The sequence below is a fragment of the Stegodyphus dumicola genome, chromosome 8 (genome assembly GCF_044657685.1).
Source record: "Stegodyphus dumicola isolate Sdum_Otavi_A_Nest chromosome 8, ASM4465768v1".
NCBI classification, from domain to species: Eukaryota; Metazoa; Arthropoda; class Arachnida; order Araneae; family Eresidae; genus Stegodyphus; species Stegodyphus dumicola.
Window position 1 is genome coordinate 193,463,962 of NC_140775.1, and position 24,797 is coordinate 193,488,758.

The 24,797-nt window shown below is 38.3% G+C and overlaps 1 protein-coding gene across 3 annotated transcripts in view; it reads left to right on the forward strand.

The window, feature by feature from the left end:
- LOC118193311 (XK-related protein 6-like) overlaps positions 1-24,797 on the forward strand; it is a 49,758-nt gene that overhangs the window by 19,765 nt on the left and 5,196 nt on the right. For 2 of the 3 annotated variants that reach the window (XR_015042824.1, XM_085822872.1), the window contains exons 2-4: positions 1,609-1,817; positions 12,438-12,723; positions 23,758-23,989. Coding sequence is in view for 2 of the 3 variants with exons in the window: in XM_085822872.1 (XP_085678998.1) it covers positions 1,609-1,817; positions 12,438-12,723; positions 23,758-23,989 (727 nt within the window). In the remaining variant the exon portion in view is untranslated. The remainder of the gene's footprint in view (positions 1-1,608; positions 1,818-12,437; positions 12,724-23,757; positions 23,990-24,797) is intronic. The other variant, XM_085822873.1, reaches the window with a different exon arrangement.

Here is a 24,797-nt window from a genome sequence, read left to right on the forward strand (position 1 = left end):
AGTCCCACTACGTTTCCTTTATAAACTCAAAATTCCCCTGGAATTGTATGTAAGAATATTGGATGCTGAACAAAACCATGACAACTACATTTAATTATAAAGTTGCCGTGTTTAGCTTGTAGAGACTTTAGGTATTTTTATGGAAGTAGAAGAAGTGAAAAATGAGCAACGCCTTTCGCCGGAAATCGAACCACGGACCTCTGGAATACGCGTCCAGCGTGCAGACCATCCCACTACGAAGGCGGGAGAAATGCCCTATACACTCCCCCTTTTAAAGGGCGACTGGGGTTTTAAGGGACCCTATCGCCAGATCCTGGTGGTGAAGAATCATCATTCACCACCTTTTAGTTCGGGGGCGACTGTAGAAACATTAGGTTATTTCGAAACAAGAGAGAGGGAAAATGAGCAATGCTTTCTCCGGGACTCGAACTGCGGACCTCTCGAACACGCATCGAATGTGCTGAACTCTACACCCATGCTAAGAAGATGGAAAAAATACCTTATAATGTGTACCTCAGTAAGATTGTAGAGACATTAGGTATTTTTTTGAAAGCAGGAGTAATGAAAAATGAGGACTTGAAAATCTTCCGGGTATTTCGAAACCAAGAATCGAACCACGGACCTCTGGAAACGCGCCTAGAGTGCCGATCACTACACCACGAAGGCACCCTGAGATGGTGGGAGAAATACCTTATATACTCCCCCTTTTAAAGGGCAGCTGGGGATTTTAGGAAACCCAGTCGCCAAGTCCTGGGTGTGGAGAATCATCATCCATCTCCCCTTTAGTTCGGGCGCCACTGTAGAGACATTAGGTATTTTTTTTTTTGGAAGCAGGAGAAGTAAAAAATGAGCAACGCCTTTGCCGGGAATCGAACCACGGACCTCTGGAATACGCGCCGAGCGTGCAGACTACCACACTACGAAGGCATGCGCGTATTCCAGAGGTCCGTGGTTCGATTCCCGGTTTCGAAACACCCGAAAAATTTTCAAGTCCTCATTTTCCAATACTCCTGCTTCCAAAAAATACCTAATGTCTCTTATAATCTTACTGAGCTCCACATTATAAGGTATTTTTACCATCTCCTTAGCATGCCTTCGTCGTGTAGTGGTCAGCACGCTGGACGCGTATTCGAGAGGTCCATGGTTCGAGTCCCGGCGAGAGCATTTCTCATTCTTCATCTTTTCTGCTTCGAAATAACCTAATGTCTCTACAACATATCTGTTCCATTCTGGCAAGAAGACAAATTTTTGTGGCTGTTTGAAAGTCGTCCAAGGCGCATCTTTTTTGTTTTTAATTTTCTTACTTTTTTGATGTGGCGATATCTGTACCATTTTGCATAACAATAAATGCACACTATCTCTATTAATCATTGTTAGTCAAGAATCATTGTCTTTTATTAATTATTCGGAAAAATATAACTGTTCCTTATCCTTAGCAATTGTCAAGCAGTGTAGTTTTTGACTTTAAGCCCTATATTATGGATGGGAGAAGATATTTTGTGTACTTATTGTTCATGTCACATTATGCAAGTTATCTGTAAAATATAATGAGGACTAAAACTTTAAGATATTTTAATTCTTAATATTAGACTTTTCTTTTCAATTCAGGTATTTGGACGCTTTATACTACGGCGTGAAAAGTGTTGGAAAACATCGGCAGGAACAGAAATATCTTACTGATATGATTAATGAAGCTGCTGATGCTGGAATACTGCGTCTTTTTGAATGTTTTCTAGAAGATATACCTCAACTTCTGCTTCAATTATACATATTTGCTCGATCTGAAATAGAAACACCTGAATTTTATGACACGACAGGTAAGTAAAGTTTTATAAAACTATAGTTACGAAAGACAGCAGACTAGAAGAAGAATCTTCAGGTAATATGGAGATTTAATGTTCTAACAGTTTGTAACGTTGCGCGCCTCCAACTTGCACGCAACCAAGAGGTGACTGTGCAAACTGGATAAAACACCGAGTCTTGTGAAGGGTTTAAGTCCCTTTTTATTCAACGTAATAAATTACAATTGCGTGCTCTTGACGCTTACAGACGGCGCCAACTCGGCGGTCAAATAAAAATAATAACCTGAAAAGAAACTAAAGACAAGATTCTAACTACGAGGCTCTCTAAAATAACTAACTCATCGCGTTTCACAATACCACTGCTAATTCAGCAGACTTGAAGCTCACTTGAACGATTAACACTACTTCCCGCCAAGCACATAGGCCGAAACGCGGGGTTCTTCAATTTCTCGCTAACTACCTCCGCGCTCGTGAAGTAAGAATATCACACACCGAACTTGTTTCCTTCTATTTAAATCATAATACTTCCGCTGATAATTTGAATCCTTGCGCGTTCTACTCAAATTTACATATTCTGGCATTGGCAGTTCCAGGGGAAAGTAAGGCTTGACAGGAAAGATAGTTTAAACTTAAAATAAATGTTAGTTGAAATAAATATAAACCCTACATTTGCCGCTGCCAGTATTTGGAAAACTTGGAAGCAGGTCCTACAAACGACCTGTTGTAAGTTTCTCTAATTCTGAACTAACTGGCGAGAACCTCGTTTACTAAAAAAAAATCTTATGTAACAATTTGAATACTAAAATTCTGTTGCTCGTTTTAACTCTCTCTTCTTACAGCAACTTTTCCTGGACTTCATCAATCAATCTTGGTCTTTCCTTCCAGCATCTGGAAGGAATAAGTATCAGTATCTTTCTACATACATTATAATTTACACTTTCTTGATACAATAAATTTTTGTTTTTAACGATTCGTTTTTCTTAGTTATTGCTTACTTCACATTCATTCAATTTTTCAAGCATTAATTTAACTTTACCCTGGCTCTCCACCGTGTGTGGTGTCAAACGGGAATATTCGTGTTTTAGTCTTACAACACTTCCCCTAACCACCATGATTTGTTAGAGTTCAACGACCAAATAGACACACCTTACTCGACATTCTACAACTCAATGAGCTACTTTAATATTCTTAAAAATTCAAATGTAGGTGGAGAACCCTACAAAACACATTCATTCTAACTTCCCCCTCATTCATCTTTAAACATGCAGGCTTTCGCTCTAAAGCGTGACTTTATCTACAATTTAATACTTAAATTTTGACTTCATTGCTTTTAAGCATTCACTTTTAGCATCTACAATTTTATGCTTCTAGACTAAATTCTACTTTTACATAACATTCAAGTATTTACATACATTTACAAAATTTTAATACATATGATTTTTACAATTTACCATAAAATGGATAAGAGAAAATAAATTTTTACTTTACTCATTCTTCGCCAAGCTGGCGGCACTGAAACTAAAATTCTTATTAATACAAGAATCCGAAGTTATTTTTATCTTCGGCCGAATTTTGGCTTTAACATAACAGAATTAGTCTTTCGACCAACAGAAAATGCTTGTTTTTAGCTTTTACACTTAAAGAAAATAATACTTTTGCCTTAGCTAAATAAAGTAAAACAAAACTAAGTCTCAACCGAGACATATTGACTTTCGTCAAAACATAGAACTTCGTACTTATGCATAACATTTCGGAACAAAAGAGAAAAAAAAATTATAGAAGGTTTTAACTTATCTTTGAGTTTTCGATGCTTGAAACTCCGTCATTCGTTTTTGGCAAAATTGATCCCTAGTTAGAGGTTTCATCTCCTTATTGCCCTCCGAGTATCGTCCAATTGTCAAGTATTGTCAATCTTCTCCTTATTGCCCTCCGAGTATTGTCAATCTTCTCCTTATTGCTCTCCGAGTATCGTCCACATTACTTCTTCTTTTGCGTCCTCTACATGCTGGCCTCTTGGCGGAGTAATCGTCTGCTTGTTGGCATTTCCGTTTTTTCCCTGGGACGGCTGGTCTTGACGTCCTCCGGTCTGGAGTCCTTGAATTTCTTTTGTTCCTCGTATTTTTGTGCCTCCTGTTGCCGTTTCAGTTTCCGGAACGGCGGCCTTGCTGGCATCTGACTCTGTGGCCGTGTGCGCGTTCTCCTTGATGTATAATTTTTCCTGCAATCCTTTGTAGGTGGTGTTTTTCTCTTTACCACGGTTTCTTTACCCGGTGCATTTGTATTTTTGTTTTTCTTAAACGCTGGAGTTTGAAAATTATTTTTTCTTTTTGATACCGACGTCCGGGTTGTAGAAGGGCTAGGTCTCTCTTCAGTTCTCTGTTTCTTGGGTGGTGAAATAGTTGTTGTCTCTGGACCTTCTATTTCGTTTAGACTTGAGTCCTGCAAGAAACTTTTAAGGATTTCAAAATCATTTGGATTATAGTATTTTTTCACCTGGTCGGGACTTGGTTTACAGATTTCCCCTCTCTCGTTCTTAAGATATAAGACTACTCCTTTGATTTCCTGAATTACATAGGGGCCTTCAAACTTTGGAGCTAGCTTTGCCGTAAAATTGTCTGGGGCACTTGATAAAGAAAATTTCCGCTTCAATACTTTTATCCCCAACTTTAAAATCTGCTTCAAGGCGTTTTCTATCATAATATATTTTCTGCCTATTTCTTGCCGTATCCGAGCTTTTAAGCGCCTGATCAATTAGCTATTGCACATCTTTTTGTTTAAACTCCTGCTCTCTTTGTTGCACAAAGAATAATTTATCTAAAGGCGTAATTAATTTTCGGCCTAAGAATAATTCTGCTGGAGTTTTCCCCGTAGTATCATGATTTGCCGTTCTTAAAGCATAAGCTAATTCATTTATCTAGCCATCCCAGCGCTTGTGATGTGTGCTCACGTAACTGCGAATTATTTTTACTATGTTTTTATTAACTCTTTCTGCTATGTTAGCCTGTGGTCTATACGGAACTATTTTGATATGGCGTATGCCAAGTCCATTGCATATGTTTTCAAATATTTGACTAATGAATTGTTTTCCGTTATCGCTAATGACTTTTATCGGTGCACCGTATTTTAAAATGTATCTATGTAAGAATGCATCTGCGACTGTTTTGGCTGACGCGCGTTTAAGTGGAACAATTTCTGTCCATTTTGAAAAATGATCTACTATTACTAAAAGAAAACGATTTTTATTTAACTCGCTCTGGGGGAAGGGACCAAGAAGATCTATGCCTAAAATTTCATTCGGAAATGTAGCGCGAATGCTATTTAAGTACCCGGCCGGGCTGCAATTAATATCATTTATTAACTGACATTGATTGCAGGACCTGACATACGCCGTTACTATTTCGTATAATTGCGGGAAATATACCGACTCGCATACCCTTTTTATAGTCTTTCTGACCCCTAGGTGGCCCGCTGTTTTTGCTTCGTGCAACTCCTTCAAAATGCTTAATCGAAGCGAGGCTGGGATGACTGGTTTATATTCAAGATTTTCGTTTGTTGTTTTCGTATAAAATAATAAATTATCTATTATTTCATAGGTTTTTGCTCTATTTCTTATCGCATCGATATCTGTGTGCTCAAAGCTTTCGGGGTCTTTCAAATAAGCATAGATATTTCCAAATTCAGGATCAGCTTTCAGTTCAGTAATAACCGTATCTCTAGAATCTAAAATTTTTTAAGTTAACACAGCGCATTTAAGTTCATTTCCTTCATCGTCCAGTTTTATACGAGAAAGTGCGTCAGCTACATTGTTTTCCTTACCCGGTTTATATTTTATTGTGATATTATATTCTTGGAGTTTTAAAGCCCATCTTATTAACCTGGGCGTTAGGTTTTTCCCCGAGTAAAGTCTACCAACAGCCGCATGATCCGAAAAAACTGTTACTGGCGATTTGCCGAAATAAACTCGAAATTTGTGTACAGCCATTAATTAATACGGCTAATGTTTCTCTTTCTGTAGCTGTATAATTCCTTTGTGTCTGATTCAATGTTTTACTAAAAAATGCCAGCGGATGGTTATTTTGCATAAGAACCGCACCCACCGCATAGTCTGACGCATCTGCTGCAATTTCCAGGTTTTCGTCCCCCTCCGGGAATTTTAAAACAGGGGCATTAATAAGCGCTTCTTTTAATCTTTCAAAAGCTGTGTTAGCTTCCGCTGTCCACGTAAATTTAGCCCTTTTTCTTTTGATTACTAAGAGTGGTTCAATATTAGCGAAATCTTTTATGAAAGATCGATCGATAGTAAGAACATAACCCAAGGAACGAAGAAAGTTTCTTGGCGGTGGGAAATTCTTAATAGCTTTTATTTTTGAATCTTGCGTTTCTATACCCTTTTGCGAAATTTTATAACCGAGATATTTAAGTTCTTTAGTTGCGAACTTGCATTTTGAGGCGTTAATTGTAAGACCGGCTTCTTTTAATAATTTAAAAACTTGTTCTAGATCATTCATGTGTTGTTCCAACGTACTACTCGTTATAATTATATCATCTAGATAAATTAAAGTTGATTTTCCTGGGACAGGCTTTAGAACAATGTCCATAGCTCTCTGGAATGTTGATGAGGCCCCACACAACCCAAAAGGCATGCGTAAAAATGCATAAGTGCCCGATTTTGTTATAAACGCGGTTTTATGTATATCTTCGGGTCTCATAGCTATTTGATAGTATCCAGACGTTAAGTCCAAAGTAGACATATATCTTGTCGATTTGATCTGTCTAATGATCTCGTCTATAACCGGCAAAGGGTAAACTGGAAATTTGGTAATACTATTTAGTTTTCTGTAATCAATAGCAAATCGCCAAGCCCTTTTATCCGAAGGAGGAAACTCGTTCTTTTTCCTACATAGTACGACTGGACTCGCGTACTCACTATTTATGGGCGTTATTATTTTATTCTTTAACATCTCCTGAATATGTTCCTCGATGATTACGTCTTTCTGTTTGTCATACCGATAAGGTTTAGTCCTACAAGGTTTTTCGGCATTTAATTGAATCTTGTGCGTCACTATTTGGCAGTTTCCTCGTTTTTCTGAAAACAAATGAGAAAAATTACTCACCACTTGCTGTATTGCTTTCCTTTCATGGTCATTCAGATGGCTAAGGTCCAATTGCGGTGTCTCCACAGGTTCCACCACCCTCTGGTCCATCTCCAACACCACGGAACTATCTTGAAAATTTAATTTGGCCCTCGCGGCCCTTAAAAACTCCATACCTAATATAAGAGAATGTTGCAGATCTTTCACCACAAAAATTAATACTTTGAGACTTTCCTGTTTTACCTGTAAGTTTAATGATAATTTCCCGATGCAGTGACATGTTTTTCCTTGCGCCGCTATAATTTCCGTATTTTTGGTTTTAAATAATCGTACCCTATAAAAATTCTTTTTGAAGAAATTTTCACTCATAAAATTTCCTTCTGCTCCTGTATCGATGAGGGCTTCTACTGGTACATCGCCAACCAGGACTTGTATAATTGGTAGCTGTGAGTTTTTTACGATGACCGTATTTAAATGTCTATTTGAGGGTTTTTTTAAAACTTCCGGGGTCTGGACCCTCCCTTTCACAGGCCCCTCTACTCGTTTAAAGCTTTCCTTTCAATCTGTGTCTTCTGGGTACGCGGATGTTTATTTTCAAATTTTCTTTTTGGGCCTTGACCTTCGAGTTTCGATGCGTTAGCTTGATAGCTTTTTCCCCCATAAGAGCGATTTCCATTTCTGGTTTCCTCCTTTGAAGATTTCCTTCGGGTACTTTGAGAATATGTTTCCCCTCTCGCTTTTTCCGCTATTCTGCGATTTTGAAACTTCACCGCCAATTCGAAGAGTTCCTGCACTGTGCTTGGGTTTCTAATTTCAAAGTAGTCTTGAACAGCGGGTAACAATCTTGGTAATATTATTTCAATAATCTCCGCATCGGGTTTCTTTCCATACAGCATATTCGTTAGCTTGATTTTTCGTAGAATAAAGTCCGTCAATTCTGCTATATCCCGTTGATAGAAACTATATAGTTCGGCTTCCAGCCGTGCGCGATCTTTCACTATGGGGAAGGCCTTTACTAACGATTTTTTGAAATTTTCAAATGTATATGTCTGGCTTCCAAATTCCCCTAATAAATATTTGCCTATATTTTTCCACCATAGCGCGGCCTGTCCTCTTAGTGCTGATGGGGCGATGGCAACTTTTTGTCTTCAGGCACAGGGTAGAGCTGAAAGTGGTTTTCTAGACCTTCTAGAAATACCGCCACCGAATTTTTTCCGTCGAAATGGACGTTTGGCTTGATTGACGCTCTCAAGGTCTGGACCAGGTATCCAAATCCTTCTAACTCGCTTGTCATTTCTTGGTGTTGTCCAGCGGCTTCCATCCAATTTTCGGCCATTTCAGTTCGATAAGTGTTCGGGCGCCAATGTAACGTTGCGCGCCTCCAACTTGCACGCAATTAAGAGGTGACTGTGGAAACTGGATAAAACACCGAGTCTTGTGAAGGGTTTAAGTCCCTTTTTATTCAACGTAATAAATTACAATTGCGTGCTCTTGACGCTTACAGACGGCGCCAACTCGGCGGTCAAATAAAAATAATAACCTGAAAAGAAACTAAAGACAAGATTCTAACTACGAGGCTCTCTAAAATAACTAACTCATCGCGTTTCACAATACCGCTGCTAATTCAGCAGACTTGAAGCTCACTTGAACGATTAACACTACTTCCCGCCAAGCACATAGGCCGAAACGCGGGGTTCTTCAATTTCTCGCTAACTACCTCCGCGCTCGTGAAGTAAGAATATCACACACCGAACTTGTTTCCTTCTATTTAAATCATAATACTTCCGCTGATAATTTGAATCCTTGCGCGTTCTACTCAAATTTACATATTCTGGCATTGGCAGTTCCAGGGGAAAGTAAGGCTTGACAGGAAAGATAGTTTAAACTTAAAATAAATGTTAGTTAAAATAAATATAAACCCTACAAGTTGAAGAAATTCCGTTGCAATCATTACGATTCCTGTCCATCAGGTGAAATGCTTTCAATACTAAATATTTTGAAAGCTATACAATTTAACATTACAAAGTAAGTGAGATTTATTTGTGAAATTTAGAGCCTTTGCAATGTATTAGTGCGCTCGGGAAAACAAATGGGTACAGGCGTTCTTCCTTGAAATTTTGATCCTAGTTATATAATTCCGACTCTGCAAAATCCCCTAAAACAACATGCAGAGTTTTAGTAAAGTTATTTGAACTCTGTAAAGAGATTTCTGCAAAAAAAAAAAAAAAAAAAAAAAAAAAAACCTTTTTATGTGGATATAGAAGAGTTTAATTAGTAAAATATTCGCTATGCTTCTATCAATTAACAATAAAAAATTCAGTAGTTTTGTGTCTAAATTCTCACAAGTTTCTTCAATGAAGATTTGCATTAAAATGTGAAGGGAATAGCTAAAGATTTAATGAAAGCTTTTAAACAGAACTTTGATTTTATAAGGTATTTTCTTCCTCCTTCCAGCATGTTTTCGTCGTACAACAGTTAGCACATTCGGCGCGTATTTGAGAGATCCAGATTCGAGTCTCGGCGGAGACATTGCGGATTTCTTCAGTTTTCTGGCATTGAAAAATTCGAAGTTACTTTACAATGGCGCCCGAACTAAAAGGTGGTGGATGATGACTCTTCAACACCAGAATTTGGCGATTGGGTCCCCTAATCCTCAATCGCCCTTTAAAAGTGGGAGTATATAATGTATTTTCTCCCTCCTTTTTTGCATGCTTTCGTGGTGTAACAGTAGCACACTCGGCGCGTGTTCAAGAGGTCCAGGCTTCGAGACCCGGCAAAGGCAACTGCTCTTTTTTTATGTCTTCCAGCTTCACTCTACAATTTAAAAAAGAGTTTATTTCTGGAAAAATACTCCTTCTCCCTTTTTTTTTTTTTTTTTTTTTTTTTTTTTTTCCCAAGTCCCGGAAAATGCTCTTTTTGTTTTCTAGGAGAGCAAACCAAAACTTTCTTCTACTTTTATACCTGATTTGCATCTAAAATACGTACAGAAGCCTATGTCCAGATTTATATATTTTGCCATGTAAGGTAAAACGACCAGGTGAAAAACATTTAATGAAAAAGAATATAAACACTTCGTCTTGCTTATCATTTCCATACTTATTTGATTCAAAAAGAAACAGGACAAAGCTAGCTAAACTCTGAAACCTTAATTGGATGAAGTCTAATTCGTGAATGCCCCACAAAGAAATCTTTTCTGGCATTCTTTCAACTGAAACTACAATATGAAAATTTACTCGTATTAGCTACAACTTGGAGGGATGTCGTCAAAAGATGTGTATGTGATGGATAGTCAAGTGAGGTGAGGAGACTTACACCTCCACTGGGACGTTCACTTGCGAGATTATCTTCCTGACAAACGAAAACCTCCAAAGTTTTGCTTCTTGTTCCGGTTTCAGGTTTGTTTCCTGGTATTGCCAAGCATACAGGGTGATGAGCATTGACAATACTTTACAATTTTGGGTTTACTTTTGGATTGCTTTTTTTTTTTTTTTTGTGTGTGTGTGTGTGTGTGTGTGTGTGTGTGTGTGTATGTATGGCATGGATTGGAGTTTCCTTTTCCTTGCTTGCAATCTGCTGGGTCTTTGCATTTATGGAAGTTTGGATGGCAATGGTACGAGTTGATTTAACGGCACTAGCATATATATGAATGAAGCTGAGCACTTTGAACCAGCCTTCTGGCTTCAGCATACCAGATATTCCTAGGAACTTTTGCCGTCTGTACTTCCTTTTCTGCTTTTCATTTTGGACATGAACGATAAAATGCTGGATGATTATCCTTGCAATTTATATACAATGCCGCAGCGGTGTAAATATCACTATCATGACTAACCAACGAGCATCGAGCGCACGTCAGGTTGCCACGACAGGACATCTTGGAATGGCCGAAACGCTGGCACTGGAAGTATCGCATAAGGTTTGGAATATAAAATCTTATAGGGCAATTCAGATATCCAGCCTTTATATTCTTCTGCAGATCAAACGATTTGAAGGTCAGGATCACGTGTTTTGTGTCAATCAACTGACCTTCCTTATGCATCTTGATCCGCTTAGCAGCACAAACCTTTTGGTCTCTGAAACAAACAGACGGTCGATTTCCGATTTCAAGCTTCTACAGATGTTGAGTGTTTTGTGCACTGACACAGATATAGTTACTTGTCCAAGTTTGGTTTGACGTAAAAGTGAAGCAGACTGGGTGGCCGAAACGGTATCAATAAGCAGGTCTCCAGAATGGAGACGCTTTACGTTCCATGGCTCACATATGCATATGCATAAATGAATGTATTTGCTTACCAGGAAAGAAGACATCATTTCTAATTCTCCAGAGGTACTGGAAGCAACAAGAAAGCGCGAACAATCAATAGTTTCTTTGGCATTTGCATCGGTACGGATTTTCTTGTTAACAGATTTGCCAATAATCTCAATATCTTGGGTGTTTTCCTTTGACTCGGATTTTTTTACGATGAAAAGAGAAGCCATGATCGAAAGCGAAAAGATTCGGGTCCGACTGCCCGCCCACCATGGAGCCGAACGAGGGAACACAGATTCCTGCGTCAGGGCTAGACGGACCTATACGCAATCTGAAGCCCCACAGTCGGCTTTCCCCAAAGCAGGTACTCCCGATAGCTTATCCGCAAACTCTGACACAAAGACTAGTGACAAGCCGATAGACATCCTTGAGGACGACAAGGTGCCCCCCATTTAGCTGAAGCAGAGCAGCGTGTTGGGGACAGTACCTTGCCCCTCAATTACCAGGACCCTCCTTTCCAGCGACACGGGTCTCCGCGTACTGCACACACGTGGGCAGTTTTTTCGCCACTCAAAAACTAGAGACAAGGGCTGTTTCAGTTTCTCATGACGAGCCTCAACCTCCTAAGAGGAAAACCACAAGGGAGAATGGAAGGGGAAAAGCTTCAGCTCAGAGGAGAGAAGATGGAAAAGAGAAAAAATCACTGGGGCTCCAGGATCGTGCACCCATCTTACCAAGAAAATGATCCCCTGAAGGGATAGGGTACCTGGGGATTGCCACACCCGTACTCACAAGAAGTGAATCCCTGAGGGATATATTAAAAGTAATGTTCTTAATAATAACGAATATGCTCAGAAAAATAATAAATAATAAGAGCAGAAATAAATAAGAACAGAAAAATTATTTTATAAACAGTCCATCAGAATTTTCTTTTAAATTTTTGTAATGTTCTATTCGTATCAATATGAACTTCTGCTTTTAAACTAATCATTCTTCTGGACTCTTCTCCACTTAAAATTTTTAACTCATTTTCTCTAAAGCATTTGTCAGTAGCAAATAAATTATTTATCTCGATAAATAATTTATTTACTGTATAATTCATGTAAAATTCAAAACCTGCGCATTTTATCTACTTCAAAATAGAAAGTTCTTTCGTAAAATTAAATTCCCGGACGTAAATTTTTGCTTTTTGTTACAGTTTCACTTATATATTAAATAGCCAAATATCACTGATATTTTACTAGCAGTTATTAAATTTGTACTTCTATTTATTAATAACTTCACTTTTTCTTCTAGAATTGTTACAATTATTCACCATGTTCGTATCTGTGATAGCTATGGCTTCAAGTCTTGCTGCATTCGAACGAGCAAACCGTAAATCGTTGAAACATAAAAAGAACATGTCTATTTGCAGTACCATTGTTGTGGCCCTTTGGCGATTCTTTGAGATCACCGCACGAGTACTTGCCTTGGGACTTTTCGCTTCTCTCTTCTTGACGTATTTCTTCATAGCAATTGCTCTGCACTATGGTATTATGTTTGCATGGATACGGTTTATGAAAACAGATTTCTGTCATAACAAGTAAGTGTAAGAAGTAACCTATTTCTTCCTCTATTTTAGTTTCTATTTCTGTCTGAATAGTCGTGTAGAGGAAGGTAAGGTAAACCGCCGAGTTGGCTTCCAACCCGGGTTTAGATATATCCATGCAGAATTGGTTACCAACTCGACTGGAGTCAACCACTAGCTACCAGGCCGCAGCCCTGGGCAGCCCAGGCTGAGCAGACGACATTTATAAAATGCAAAAAAAGAGATATACATATGCATACAAGGCACTTGAAGAAGAGTACAACAATGTAGAAAGAAATATATACATGTGCATACAAGGCACTTGAAAAAGAGTACAATCAAAATATATGTATATACATATAAATACAAACTCATATACAGATGTATACACACTTACATACATAGATGTACCGGAACAAATAAAAGTATACATACTCTCGCTCATATTGATATATACACCCATACATATACGTTATCATGATAGTTAAAGTTTACAAGAAGCATGCCATTGAGGTACGCGTGATCCTTAGTATAAATTATGTACCATAAGTAAAAGATATAAACATGTGCAGATACATTACAGCATTCAGATACAGTACGAACTTTATGTATGAGAACCTGGCACAACATAAATACAAAATTACATATTGAACATACATATCACATACTCTGTTGCTGACATATTGAGTTAGCTTATATAGACTTTTATGACTACTATCTTCCAGTGTCAGAAAAGTAATTGCTAGTACAGTAGTCAAATATAGTTTTCAGTTTCCGCTGGGCAACTCTGTTACTTGTAGATTCTGGAACCAATTTGGCCAGAATCTGGCTCCTGGTTGCCTGACGCTGTTAAGTGCTGTGTGTGGGCAGGACAACACAAAATGATCTGGATGACCCTCCTCCCCACATTCACAGTTACCATTCTCTCTCAAGCCAAAGCAGCAGAGGTATGAAGGAAAGGGCCCATGACCAGTGAGGAAATACGTCATGTAATTGCTATTAGTTTGGATTGTTGTCTTGACCTTGGGAATGAGATTGTAAACACGTCTCCCTGTGCAGGCTTGATTCCAACGTTCTTGCCGTATTCTTAGGAGCTGATGGAATGTCCGACTCTTTAGTTCCGAGACTGACCTAAGGGTCGGGACTTCTCGCAAAGTGGATGAATCCGCTGCTTCCTCTGCGACAACATCTGCTCTCTCATTTCCTTCTATTCCCGTATGAGCGGGCATCCAGATGAGTGAGGGTCTTTGCGAAGCAGGCATGTGTATTAGAATGTCTCTAATGCTGCTGACGATAGGACTGCGAGAACGAATTCCAGCTATCGCAGCGAGGCTTGAGGCTGAGTTTGTGTAGATGATATTGGTCACTGTGTGATTATTCTTCAGGTGGAGAAGAGCTGCTCTGATTGCTATGAGCTCCGCCTGAAAGACAGAGTAGACCGCCTGAAAGACAGAGACTTCGTGTAGAGGAAGGAACAAGAAGGTTCGGACCTTCCCGTAAGGCAGCATAGTACAGGGTGACGCAGAAAAATAGGAACTTTTGAAATGAGTAGTGGCAGCCATGTGCAGTTGACAAGCACTGCGGAACAGGGACTTTAAGCTGTAAGCAATCTCGCCGTTTAATAGTCATGGATCAGTGGAACAGTGTTATGAATTGATAGCTCCCGCCGTTAGGTGGCGCTCCGAGCTTCCTATCTCTGATGTTTTATAACTTTAGTTTCATGGAAGATCGAAAGTGTTAAGCCTAATAGTAACGAAGGTATGAGCCTAATAATAATGCTTGTAACCATTGTATTATTCATATATGTATAAAGAAGAAAGTCTGTGTGTGTGTTTGTTCGCTAATAACTCAGTTAATTTTTAACCAGTCAATTAATTAATAACCAGTCAATTAATTAATAACCAGTCAGTTAATTAATAACCAGTCAGTCAATTAATAACCAGTAAACTTTCTTCAATTCTTTTCTGGGTCCTGGAAAAGGTGGACATTCACTTTTTTCCATAAAAAAGTAGCTAAAATCATAGGTATTAATTAAAACCCTTAAAAGGACATGGACTCTTAAAAGGAATTTTCGCCCTTTTCCGACTGGTAACAGTGCTTATATCAGCAACAATGGTTGCTTGCCATTGTTGCTGATATTGCTTGCCATAATGATTGTTGCTTGCCATAATGAGACAGAATTAGTTTATTTTTCTACTGAAATTTCTATGTGGGTTCCATATCGCTCAAAATGTTTCATTTTGTCCAAAATAATGATGTATTTGTTTTTATTTTTGCTAACCCAAATGGCAATTATATATGTCATATAGATATATATGCTAACCCAAATGGCAATTATATATGTCATATAGATATATATACCATATGATTCTATGATTACGTAGTCAGTTGTGGTACATGTATTGAATATTACTTTGTTTCTTTGGCATTTGTTATGAGTTACAATGCCGCATCATATTCCTTCTGACATGTAATATGCTATTATCCGAATTTTCAAATGAGGTCGTGAGTAAAATAATGCATTACTCTCCATCTAACTTAATTGGCATCGGGTACTTCCGCTAGTATGTAAATAAATTTGTGTGTATTGATTTTAACGAAGGGGAATCATCACTTAACTCTGGATTTAATGCTCCATGAATGATTATGTAAAGACCCAATGAATGGTAAAAAAGTAATTACTACAAACAGTCAACAAGTGTGCTCTCGCCATATAATTATTTTACAGAAAGAATGATATTGTGCGCAGAGGCAGTTCCGGCGTTTTTTCAAGTTATGATCGAGTTCCTTCGATACATATGCAAAAATTTTAGATTAAAACTTCGAAGAGACTGGATTTGATCTAAAAATAAACAGACAGGACGACCCAGAAGTGCTTGCAAGGCTACAAGATTTCTCCATTTGTGACTTTCTTTTTGTGGGGCTACCTGAAAAGTCGCGTCCTCACGATTCGGGCAAGGACACTGGATGAGTTGGAACAAAGAATTCAAGATGAAATTCGTGGTATTCCAAACGAGATGTTGCAGCGATCAGTGAAGAACCTCAGCAAAATTGTAAAAATTAATAAGTACAGGAGCATTCTACCTACAGGTCCTAAGTTTCAGACTTTGATCATTTGAATTACTGTCTCTTAAAAGACAGGTTGTAGTGGTTTAACTGCTGCCAACAAAACATTTTTGTTGGATTTCTTCTATTTTTATTGGGTTTTTCAATAGTTCCCGTTTTCCTGTGCCACCCTGTAAATATTTTTAATCATTACACTTTGATTAACTTCCATAGTAAAAACTAAAACAGTGCAGCATTGCACTTAAATGTTTTTGATGTTTCTTTGAGAAATGAGTAACTAATACTAAAATCAGAATTCATTATTTTTTTTCTTTTTCCAAGGCTTGATTTTGAATAATTTACTTACGTACAGCATTTACATGTAACAGCCTCAAAAAAGAGGTTTGAGGATAGTAAGATTCCCCACTGTGTACTTCTAAGTTACAGATGAATGTGAAGAATCTTAAGAACTAGTAAGCAAATAATCGCTTTAGTTCGTGAGGTAGGAAACAACAAGTCAGAAGAGTGAAATAACCCTTTAATATTCCAACTAAGTTTAACAAAACTCCGTCTTGAATTAGTACAATAAAACCGACACTGGGGCTTGAACTTAAGAAACTAAGAATTAAACTAAACTAATCTTAACTAAAGAGATATAGCCGAAGCTATCAAAATTCTAACAACAGAGTTGGCCTCTTAACGCTAATTGATTGCGAAGCTATCAAGGGCCTAAAGTGCGGTCGAGCGTAATAATAACTTATGAGAGAGTAGCCTAAAAAGGCGGACGCGTGCTAGCTAGAATATCTGGTATCTCTCTCACTAACACAGTAGAACTTCGCGGTTAAATACCGCTCTTCCTCATTAGCATTCAGACGTGATTCCAAAACTGCGTTCTGGCCGGAAGTGGTAAGTTGAAATTAAGAAGCGATAGGAAAATTGAAGTTTAACTCAAAATTTAACTGTTAATAAAATTAACATAATCTTTACATGATGAATAAATATAAAAATTCTTTTAAAGACTGCTTTCAGTACACAGGTGGCCGCAAAGTTAATAATTCCAAAGTTTTCATAGTTTTTCTCAGGTGCAACATGAGCAAGATATTAATTTCTCTTAAAAAACCCTCTGTTCCTTTAGAAAGCCATCCTTTCCTCAGATTTTACTTTGGATAATAATTCTTAATTTAGAAATTTCTTTGTCATGAACTTTTAAGGCACTTCTCTTCTTCACAGTTTTCCACTTAACTATTTTACCCGACGCCGTTCAGCTGCGACGAAAAGGGACTTATTTTATTTGCTCGCACATCGCTCGGGAAATGTATTTTCCAACACTAAATCACTGATTTTCCCGGCTTTTCATTTGTTATTTGTTTGTAATAGATGTTTCTAGTAGTCCAGGAGAGATTGGATTGTAAAATCAGTTCAAAGCTAAGTTTTACCGCTTTTCATTAGGAAATTCAACGAGTCTGTTGGCACGTGTTCAGTGTATTAGGCTTTGCGAATAGCATTACTTCCCAGTTTTTTTATGAAATAAAGGAATGATAGGTGACAGTGAATAGCTTATAACAAAATATGGCACAGCTTCAGTATAGCCCACCCAGAATTTTAACCAAAAAATATCGCCAAGAGCGGCGATAAAAGATATGATGTGGTAACCCATACTATTCGCCAAACACAATGTAAACAAGAGGATGGAATTACGGTTACAGCTAATATAGAAGTCAGTTACATTTATTCAATTTCAATACAAATTACCGAGATATCCATTTACTCATAGTTAAATGCACGTGGCAATGTATTCTTACTTTTCCGGCAAAGCTTCTCTTAAAATTTATCTCGCGCTGCATTGCACGGAGAAATACAACACTTTTTTAATTAGAATTGTACTAAAATTAACTATTCCACACAAAATTCGTAACACCATTTTCGGCGATTGTTTAACGCTCAGCTATTGTGGAGAATACTGTTTTGGAGATCAGATTTTTGCATTTAGTTATGGATTGCTCTAAACCTGCTGTTAGTGATGTTGTAATTAAGTATCGAGAGATTTTAAAGGAAAATTTAAAGTGGGAGTTTTCGAACAAGCGTAAAAGTTTGGGAAAGCCATGCATTCCAAAGAGATATTTTAAGTATGAATTAACAAGAGAGTATGAACTTTTTAGAGAATTTTTTATGGATTGTGGATTATTGAAGAATAAAACTTGTGAAAAATGTATCTATTATCCACCAGAAATCGTGGATAATAGATACCATGCAAAGGTATCTTACATTTGGGAAAGCCAAGCAAAGGTGAGATTTTAAGGCATTATTTTTAAAATTACATCCTTTTAACCTTAATCATTTTCATCAATCATTCCTTAATATTTCTTTCTTTTAAAATCATGTATAATGGTCGTAAATTTATTTCTATTATCCACGATTTCTGGTGAAATCAAGATGGCCGCCATTTTTGAAACACGGAGTTTCGTCGAAAATCTGGATGGCAACCATTTTTCAAAACAACGTATTTCATGTGCTTTGGCGCCAAAACAAATTCGCCAAACTTTAAAGGTGGGCTATACTGAAGCTGTTCCCAAAATATAATTCTGATATTGGATCAGATAGCGAATCTGAATTTTCTATAAATGATTCTGGTAGTCCTGAAAGTTCTTTATCGAAATTCTTTAGTGACGATAAAGGAAACGGAAAGTTCAGATGATCTAATTCAGGTTCGGATCTTTTAAGAAATGACTACTAGTAATCCTCCTCCACCGTTCGCCGCGATTTTCTTTCATGGCGAATTCATTTCTTTCACATTTATCTCCTGTAAAGTGTGCTTTCCAGTTCCGAAGTTTCGTGGGAAAAAAAGCCAACTTTAAGTAATTTGTTCGCCGTAATTAAAAATCATCTTAAATTAATAAATGCACTACTTGTTATAGTTTTGACTGCTGATCTGAAAACAAAAATGTTAATATCAATTAGATAATCGATTACAATACAAAACTGTTATGTTGAAGAGACATTAGGCATTTTTTTGGAGGCCGGAGAGATGAAAAATTAGCAACCGCCTTTGCCGGGAATCGAACCACGGATCTCTGGAATATCGGCCCAGCGTGCAGAACTACTACACCGCGAAGACAAGCTAGGAAAGTGAGAGAAGTACCTTACATACTCCCCTTTTCAAGGGGCAACTGGGGTTTTCAGGGGACCCAATCTCCAAATCCTGGGTGTGGAGAAACCTCATCCAACAACCTTTTAGTTCGGGCGCCACTGTAGAGACATTAGGTATTGTTTTGGAAACCGGAGTGATGAAAAATGAGCAAACGCCTTCGCCGGGAATCGAACCACGGACCTCTGGAATACCGGCCCAGCGTGCAGAACCACTACACCGCGAAGGCACGCTAGGAAAGTGGGAGAAATACCTTACAAAGTAGTTAAGGGATTTTCTCCACTTTTCAAAATGCTGTGAAAATAAGCACACTAATTTATTGAAAGTACATGTATTTGATAATAGTTTTTAATATACGTAATTTCAAAAAAACGTTTCGGTGTCCTTTTTTAATAACCAAGTATAATGATTTTTCGGATTGGCCTCTAGAAATGGTGCTTCTAAAGCCTTAGGCGCGGGCTGAAATCTGGAAGAAGGCCTGGATGTTTTTAAGTATTAGTATCCTTGCGGTAAGAGGGCGTTTAAAATATGCCCAGCCGAAAGCTCTCCGAAGTGGCTTGGTGATAGTGAAAGAGGGCCAGGAAACCCTCAAATCCGCCACCTCATTAGCTGTCATCAGAACAAGTTATATCAATCGGGGGAATCTCATCAGGAAACCTGCCATATCAAACGCATCTGTTCCTTATTTCTGTAATAATATTTGTTCGTCCTGCAATAATATTTTCTCTGTAATAAAATGCTTAAAAACACCTCGTAAGGTTTATGCTAAATTTGTAACAGCTATTTTTAAGTTTATACACCTTTCCTATCTCGCCTAGTTTCAGCTTACAATTCCTTACTGTGTCGTTGTGTGTGACAATTCCTATTTAACTAGATACCTACAAGTATCAAATCAATTTACATCTGCCCAATACTTGATGGCCTTGAAATCGATATATCTAGTACATTGCTTAAAAAGAATAATAAAATACACTCATGTCCATAAATTAAAGATAAGGTAAAGGAAGAGTTAGAAGCAAAACAAATTTGACTTATTTGTAAAGCTTATTTATTAAACAAAAGGTAAAGAGCAAAAAAAAAAGATGCTATGTTTGATATTATTAAAAAAATTAGCGATTTTTTCTCCCTGGAGCAAATTACAAAAAAAAACTTATTTACAAAAAACCAATATTATATGGTTGGTATAATTGTTAATACATTGTATGTCTCCCAGACGATGCAATACAGTCCGTACAACGCCTAGGCATGCTGAGTATCAAATTATCGATCTGATCTTGGGGAATATTACACCACTCAAAAAGCAATGCTCTCCGAAGTTCCGGTAGACATGTAGGAGGAGGTTGACGGGCTGCAACTCTTCGGCCAAGCATGTCCCACACGTGCTCTACTGGATTCAAGTCCGGTGAGAATGCTGGCCAGTCCATACGGGTGATATCCTCCAATTGAAGGCATTCGCTTACGATGTTTGCACGGTGAGGACGGGCGTTGTCATCCATAAACACAAATTGTGCGCCCATGGCGCCCCGAACCAAACGTACATGTCGTTCCAGAATGACGTCCCGATAGATTTGGCTTGTCATGGTTCCAATCTGAACATGCAGGTCAGTTCTGGAACCCAGAATAATTCCATCCCAAACGAGCACTCCTGCACCACCGTAACTGTGTCGTTCAATAATGTTTTCTTGGTGGTAACGGGTACCTGGAGCTCTCCATATGAAAGTCCGGCGAGAATCAGACTGCAAGCTAAACCTGGACTCGTCGGAAAACATTTACACAAGCCCACTGTTGCGGCGTCCACAATGCACCAGGCTAACCACAGGCGACAATGAGTTGCAGTAAGTGGAACGCATCTGACAGGTCTACGAGCATGTAGACCAATCTGCCCTAAGCGTCTGTACACGGTGTGCCTTGAAACTGTCGCACCAGTGGCTGAAGAGAGCTGACGAGACAGGTCTGAGGCTGTGCTCCGCCTGTTTCTTTTAGCAGTAACTGCCAAATACCGGTCCTCATTCGGCGTTGTAACTCTGGGGCGATCTGTGCTGTAACGTCTACTCACATTACCATCATCTTGGAATCGTTGCCAAATCTTGGAGATGACACTCTGGGCAATTCCAAGTTCGTCTGATACTTCCAGTAGGGTACGCCCACATTCCAGACGGCCGATAATTCTACCACATAAAAAATCGTCCAAATGCGTCCTTTGTGTCATAATTATCCTGTTTGAATGCTTATAAAGCGCCTAAGAACAATTTTACTTCTTTGCCTGTATTCCTTATATATCACTCTCTTACACTCTCGTCATTGTGACGTACCATCGGTGTCATCTGGTTACTTCCTGAAATTTGCATATGATTCTTGAAGATGTGTGTAGTGATTTTACAGGTGATGTATTTGTTTTAGAGTTCGATTTCCGCGTGACTCCGAATTATCCTTAATTTATGGACATGAGTGTACTTCACTTACCCATAAACATGTCAAAAGGAGACTTCAGAGAACAACTTGTTTGCTCAATCTCACTTTATTGAATTAATTATTAATATTTAATCTGGATTAAATATTCAGCTTGAGAACATAGCACACAAAAAATATAAGAACGCGAAAACAGAATACAAGAACACAAGAAGGACGGCGCCGTTTAGCGAAGATCGGAAGTAAAATTCAAATCTGTTGCCATCGTGCACTTTGCTTACTTGAAATATTTTTACGTTAAATCACACATATTGCAGATGGAGCTTTACACACGTGCAGATATTTCGTTTACACACATTCTTCTGTTCATCACAAGGTGACTAACACGAGGAGGCGAGGCGATGATAAATGGCAGCACTTTCTTGATGCGAAACACACATTTAATAATTTACTTGAGGATGGATTAAATATTAGCACGGCATCAAGACAGATTAATTTTCAACTAATTTGTGCAATTTTTAGGCTGCTTCCCTCCTTCTTTTCCATCAAAAAGAAACATCATTCCATGAGCGTGAAATATGCAAGCGCGCAGCCCAGCATACTCGTGCGAGCCGAAGTCAGGAAAGAGAGAGAGAAAAACTTGTTTGGCGGGTGTTTATATGCACGTGCAAGTTCTGCGATTGCGATTAATGTTACGATAGTGTCCATGCTGATGAACTGCGTGGTGTGAAAAATTTTCATTCTCACACTTACCAGAATGAGTTTTTAGAATCGCGTTAAATGCAAATGAGAAGGAGTGGTATTTAAGTCGAACTTCCACTGACTTCGAGAGAAAGAATTAGAATTTCTGAATAACTCGCGTTTGCCTTTTGGATACGTCTCTCTAAGCTGTTACTACGCTCGGCCGTATTAGGTGCCCTTGAAGGCTTGGCTAGATAATTCGATATTTAGGGGGGCAACTAATTTAGATTTGTGTTAGCTTCGGCTAAATCTCTTTAGTTACTCATTAGTTAGCTCTTATTTTTTACACTTTTAAGCCCAAGTGAAGGCTTTGCTGTACGCCCTGAGACGCCTGAGAAGCTATGAGCAATAAAGGGTAATTAACTCTTCTTGAGTTTCGTTTCTATTTCTGAACTTAGCGATTTTCACTTAGCTGTTCATTAGATTCCTCAACACTGAATTAATAGATAAAAGGGAGGAACACTACAACCTACAATTTTTGGCTGGAAGAAAAAAATAAGAAACGACAAATGCCACTCGCTCTCAAATTGTGATTCGTCATCAATGATTATTCCTATTAAATATTAATAACTGGTTTAGCAAAATAATTCTAATACCTAAAATGTCACTTTATAAATTTCGTGGAAAAAGTGCATACTTTACTCACAATAATAAGAAATATTAAACTTTGTTTATTAGCGCAAAGGGCGTTAGCCCAGAAGGCCTATTAATTTAAAAACTGCATTTTGCATCGATTCACTTTTCAAGCTGTTGCCACTAAATATTGTCGCCACGAATTATATTTGAAGAAACTAAAAATGAAGAATCTACCTGAATGCATGAATATTTCACGCATTGTGATAAAACAAAGGAACCTAGAGCCATCCAATTTTGAATAACATAGTCTTCCAACAGAACGTGGGCATTTAGAGCCCAAAATTTTGAATTTCGAATTTGTTTTACCGTATATTTCAAATTTTGTAAAACTGTAACGAATTTTTGATTAACAAATTCAACGATTTCAAAGCGAGCAATGGGAACACTGTACGGGGGGAAAAAAGACATTTTTACCTCCAGCGCGCGAGACTGTGTATCGGAAATGCGAAAGATATGCTTATAAGGTATTTCTCCCACTTCCCTAGCGTGCCTTCGGGGTGTAGTGGTTCTACACGCTGGGCCGGTATTCCAGAGGTCCGTGGTTCGATTCCCGGCGAATGCGGTTGCATATTTTTCATCATTTCTCCTTCCAATTAACCTAATGACTCTACAAGTGGCGCCCGAACTAAAAGGGTTGTGGATGATGATTCTCTGCACCCAGGATTTGGCGACTAGGTCTCCTAAAATCCTAGTCGCCCTTAAAAAGGGGAGTATATAAGGTATTTCTTCCACTTCCCTAGCCTGCCTATGTGGTGTAGTGGTTCTGCACGCTAGGCCGGTATTCTAGAGGTCCGTGGTTCGATTCCCGGCGAAGGCGGTTGCATATTTTTCATCTTTTCTGCTCCCAATTCACCTAATGACTCTACATGCTGTTTTTAAGTATTTTGTGACATTGCTGTTGAATTGAATTTTATGTGTTTTAAGTCTGAAGAACATGATATTTAATAAATGTAACTCACAAAAGTTAAAAAAACACCCTTTCCGGCGTAATGTAAAATCTGAAAGCTTTCAAATTTTCTTTTTTTTAATCAATATTTTTAATTTTTTTTCTCATAAATGTTTTAATATTCCAGATTTGGAGAGTTTCTTTACAACCTGGTTCTTGCAATAGTCTACATGTTTTCTTTCTTCAGTGGAAAGGATGGTACTTCAAGGCATCGAGTCACATTCTTCTATGTGCTGATGTTTTTGGAAAATATTTCGCTAATGTCGATATGGTTTGTTTATTGCCCTGTCCATGCAAGATACAGATATCCTGCCATGTGTATTCACTTCGTTAGTTTTCTTTTTGGTCTAGCATTTATGGTAAGCTATTAAATATTCATGTAATATAACATATTTTGGTACTTTTCCGTTTTGCCGGCGCAAACGATAATTGGTGTTGGTGTATTTAATTATGGCAAAGCACACGAGGGCTATCTGCCTACAGGGAGGGATGCCTTTCGTGGAGGACTTTCTAAGGGAAACTGGCTCGTATACACGTTACACATGGGGAAAACCACGAAAACGCCCACGCAGCCAGCCCGTTCGCGGGATTCGAACCTCAGACCGAACTACCAGTGTTCAGCGTCTTTACCGCTCGGCCGCTGGTGGGCCCCGCAAACGATAAAGTCGCCAATAATGGTTTCACTGATGCCAGACGGAATATCTTCGCTGGTAACCTTTTACGTCTCAGTTTCAAAACAAGTTGAAGCCATTTCTTATCAGATTGTTTCTTTCAATACTGGCATACAATAATATAGAATTTTTACACGATATTTAAATTTTATCCCCTAAGACAATTCACGGTAATTAAGTCAATTAGAACGCAATTACACCGCTCATCCGAAGGCGAAATCAAGTGTTAAATTCATCAATTCTAATGAGAATGCACTAGCGAAGTAAAGCACTGCGGTTTTACATAATTTCTGAGTAAGCTATTCGTACGAATTGAAATAATTTTTGCATTTAAACTTGTATTCCAAATTAAGATTTAACTTGAAATTAATGTAGATAATTACTGAGAGAATTAGATTTTAGTAGCGTAGTTTACGTGAGATGAGATCACTTGGGGTCACGTGATACGAACCGGCGAATCAGGATTTTGAACCATGAAATCATAAATTCTTAAATT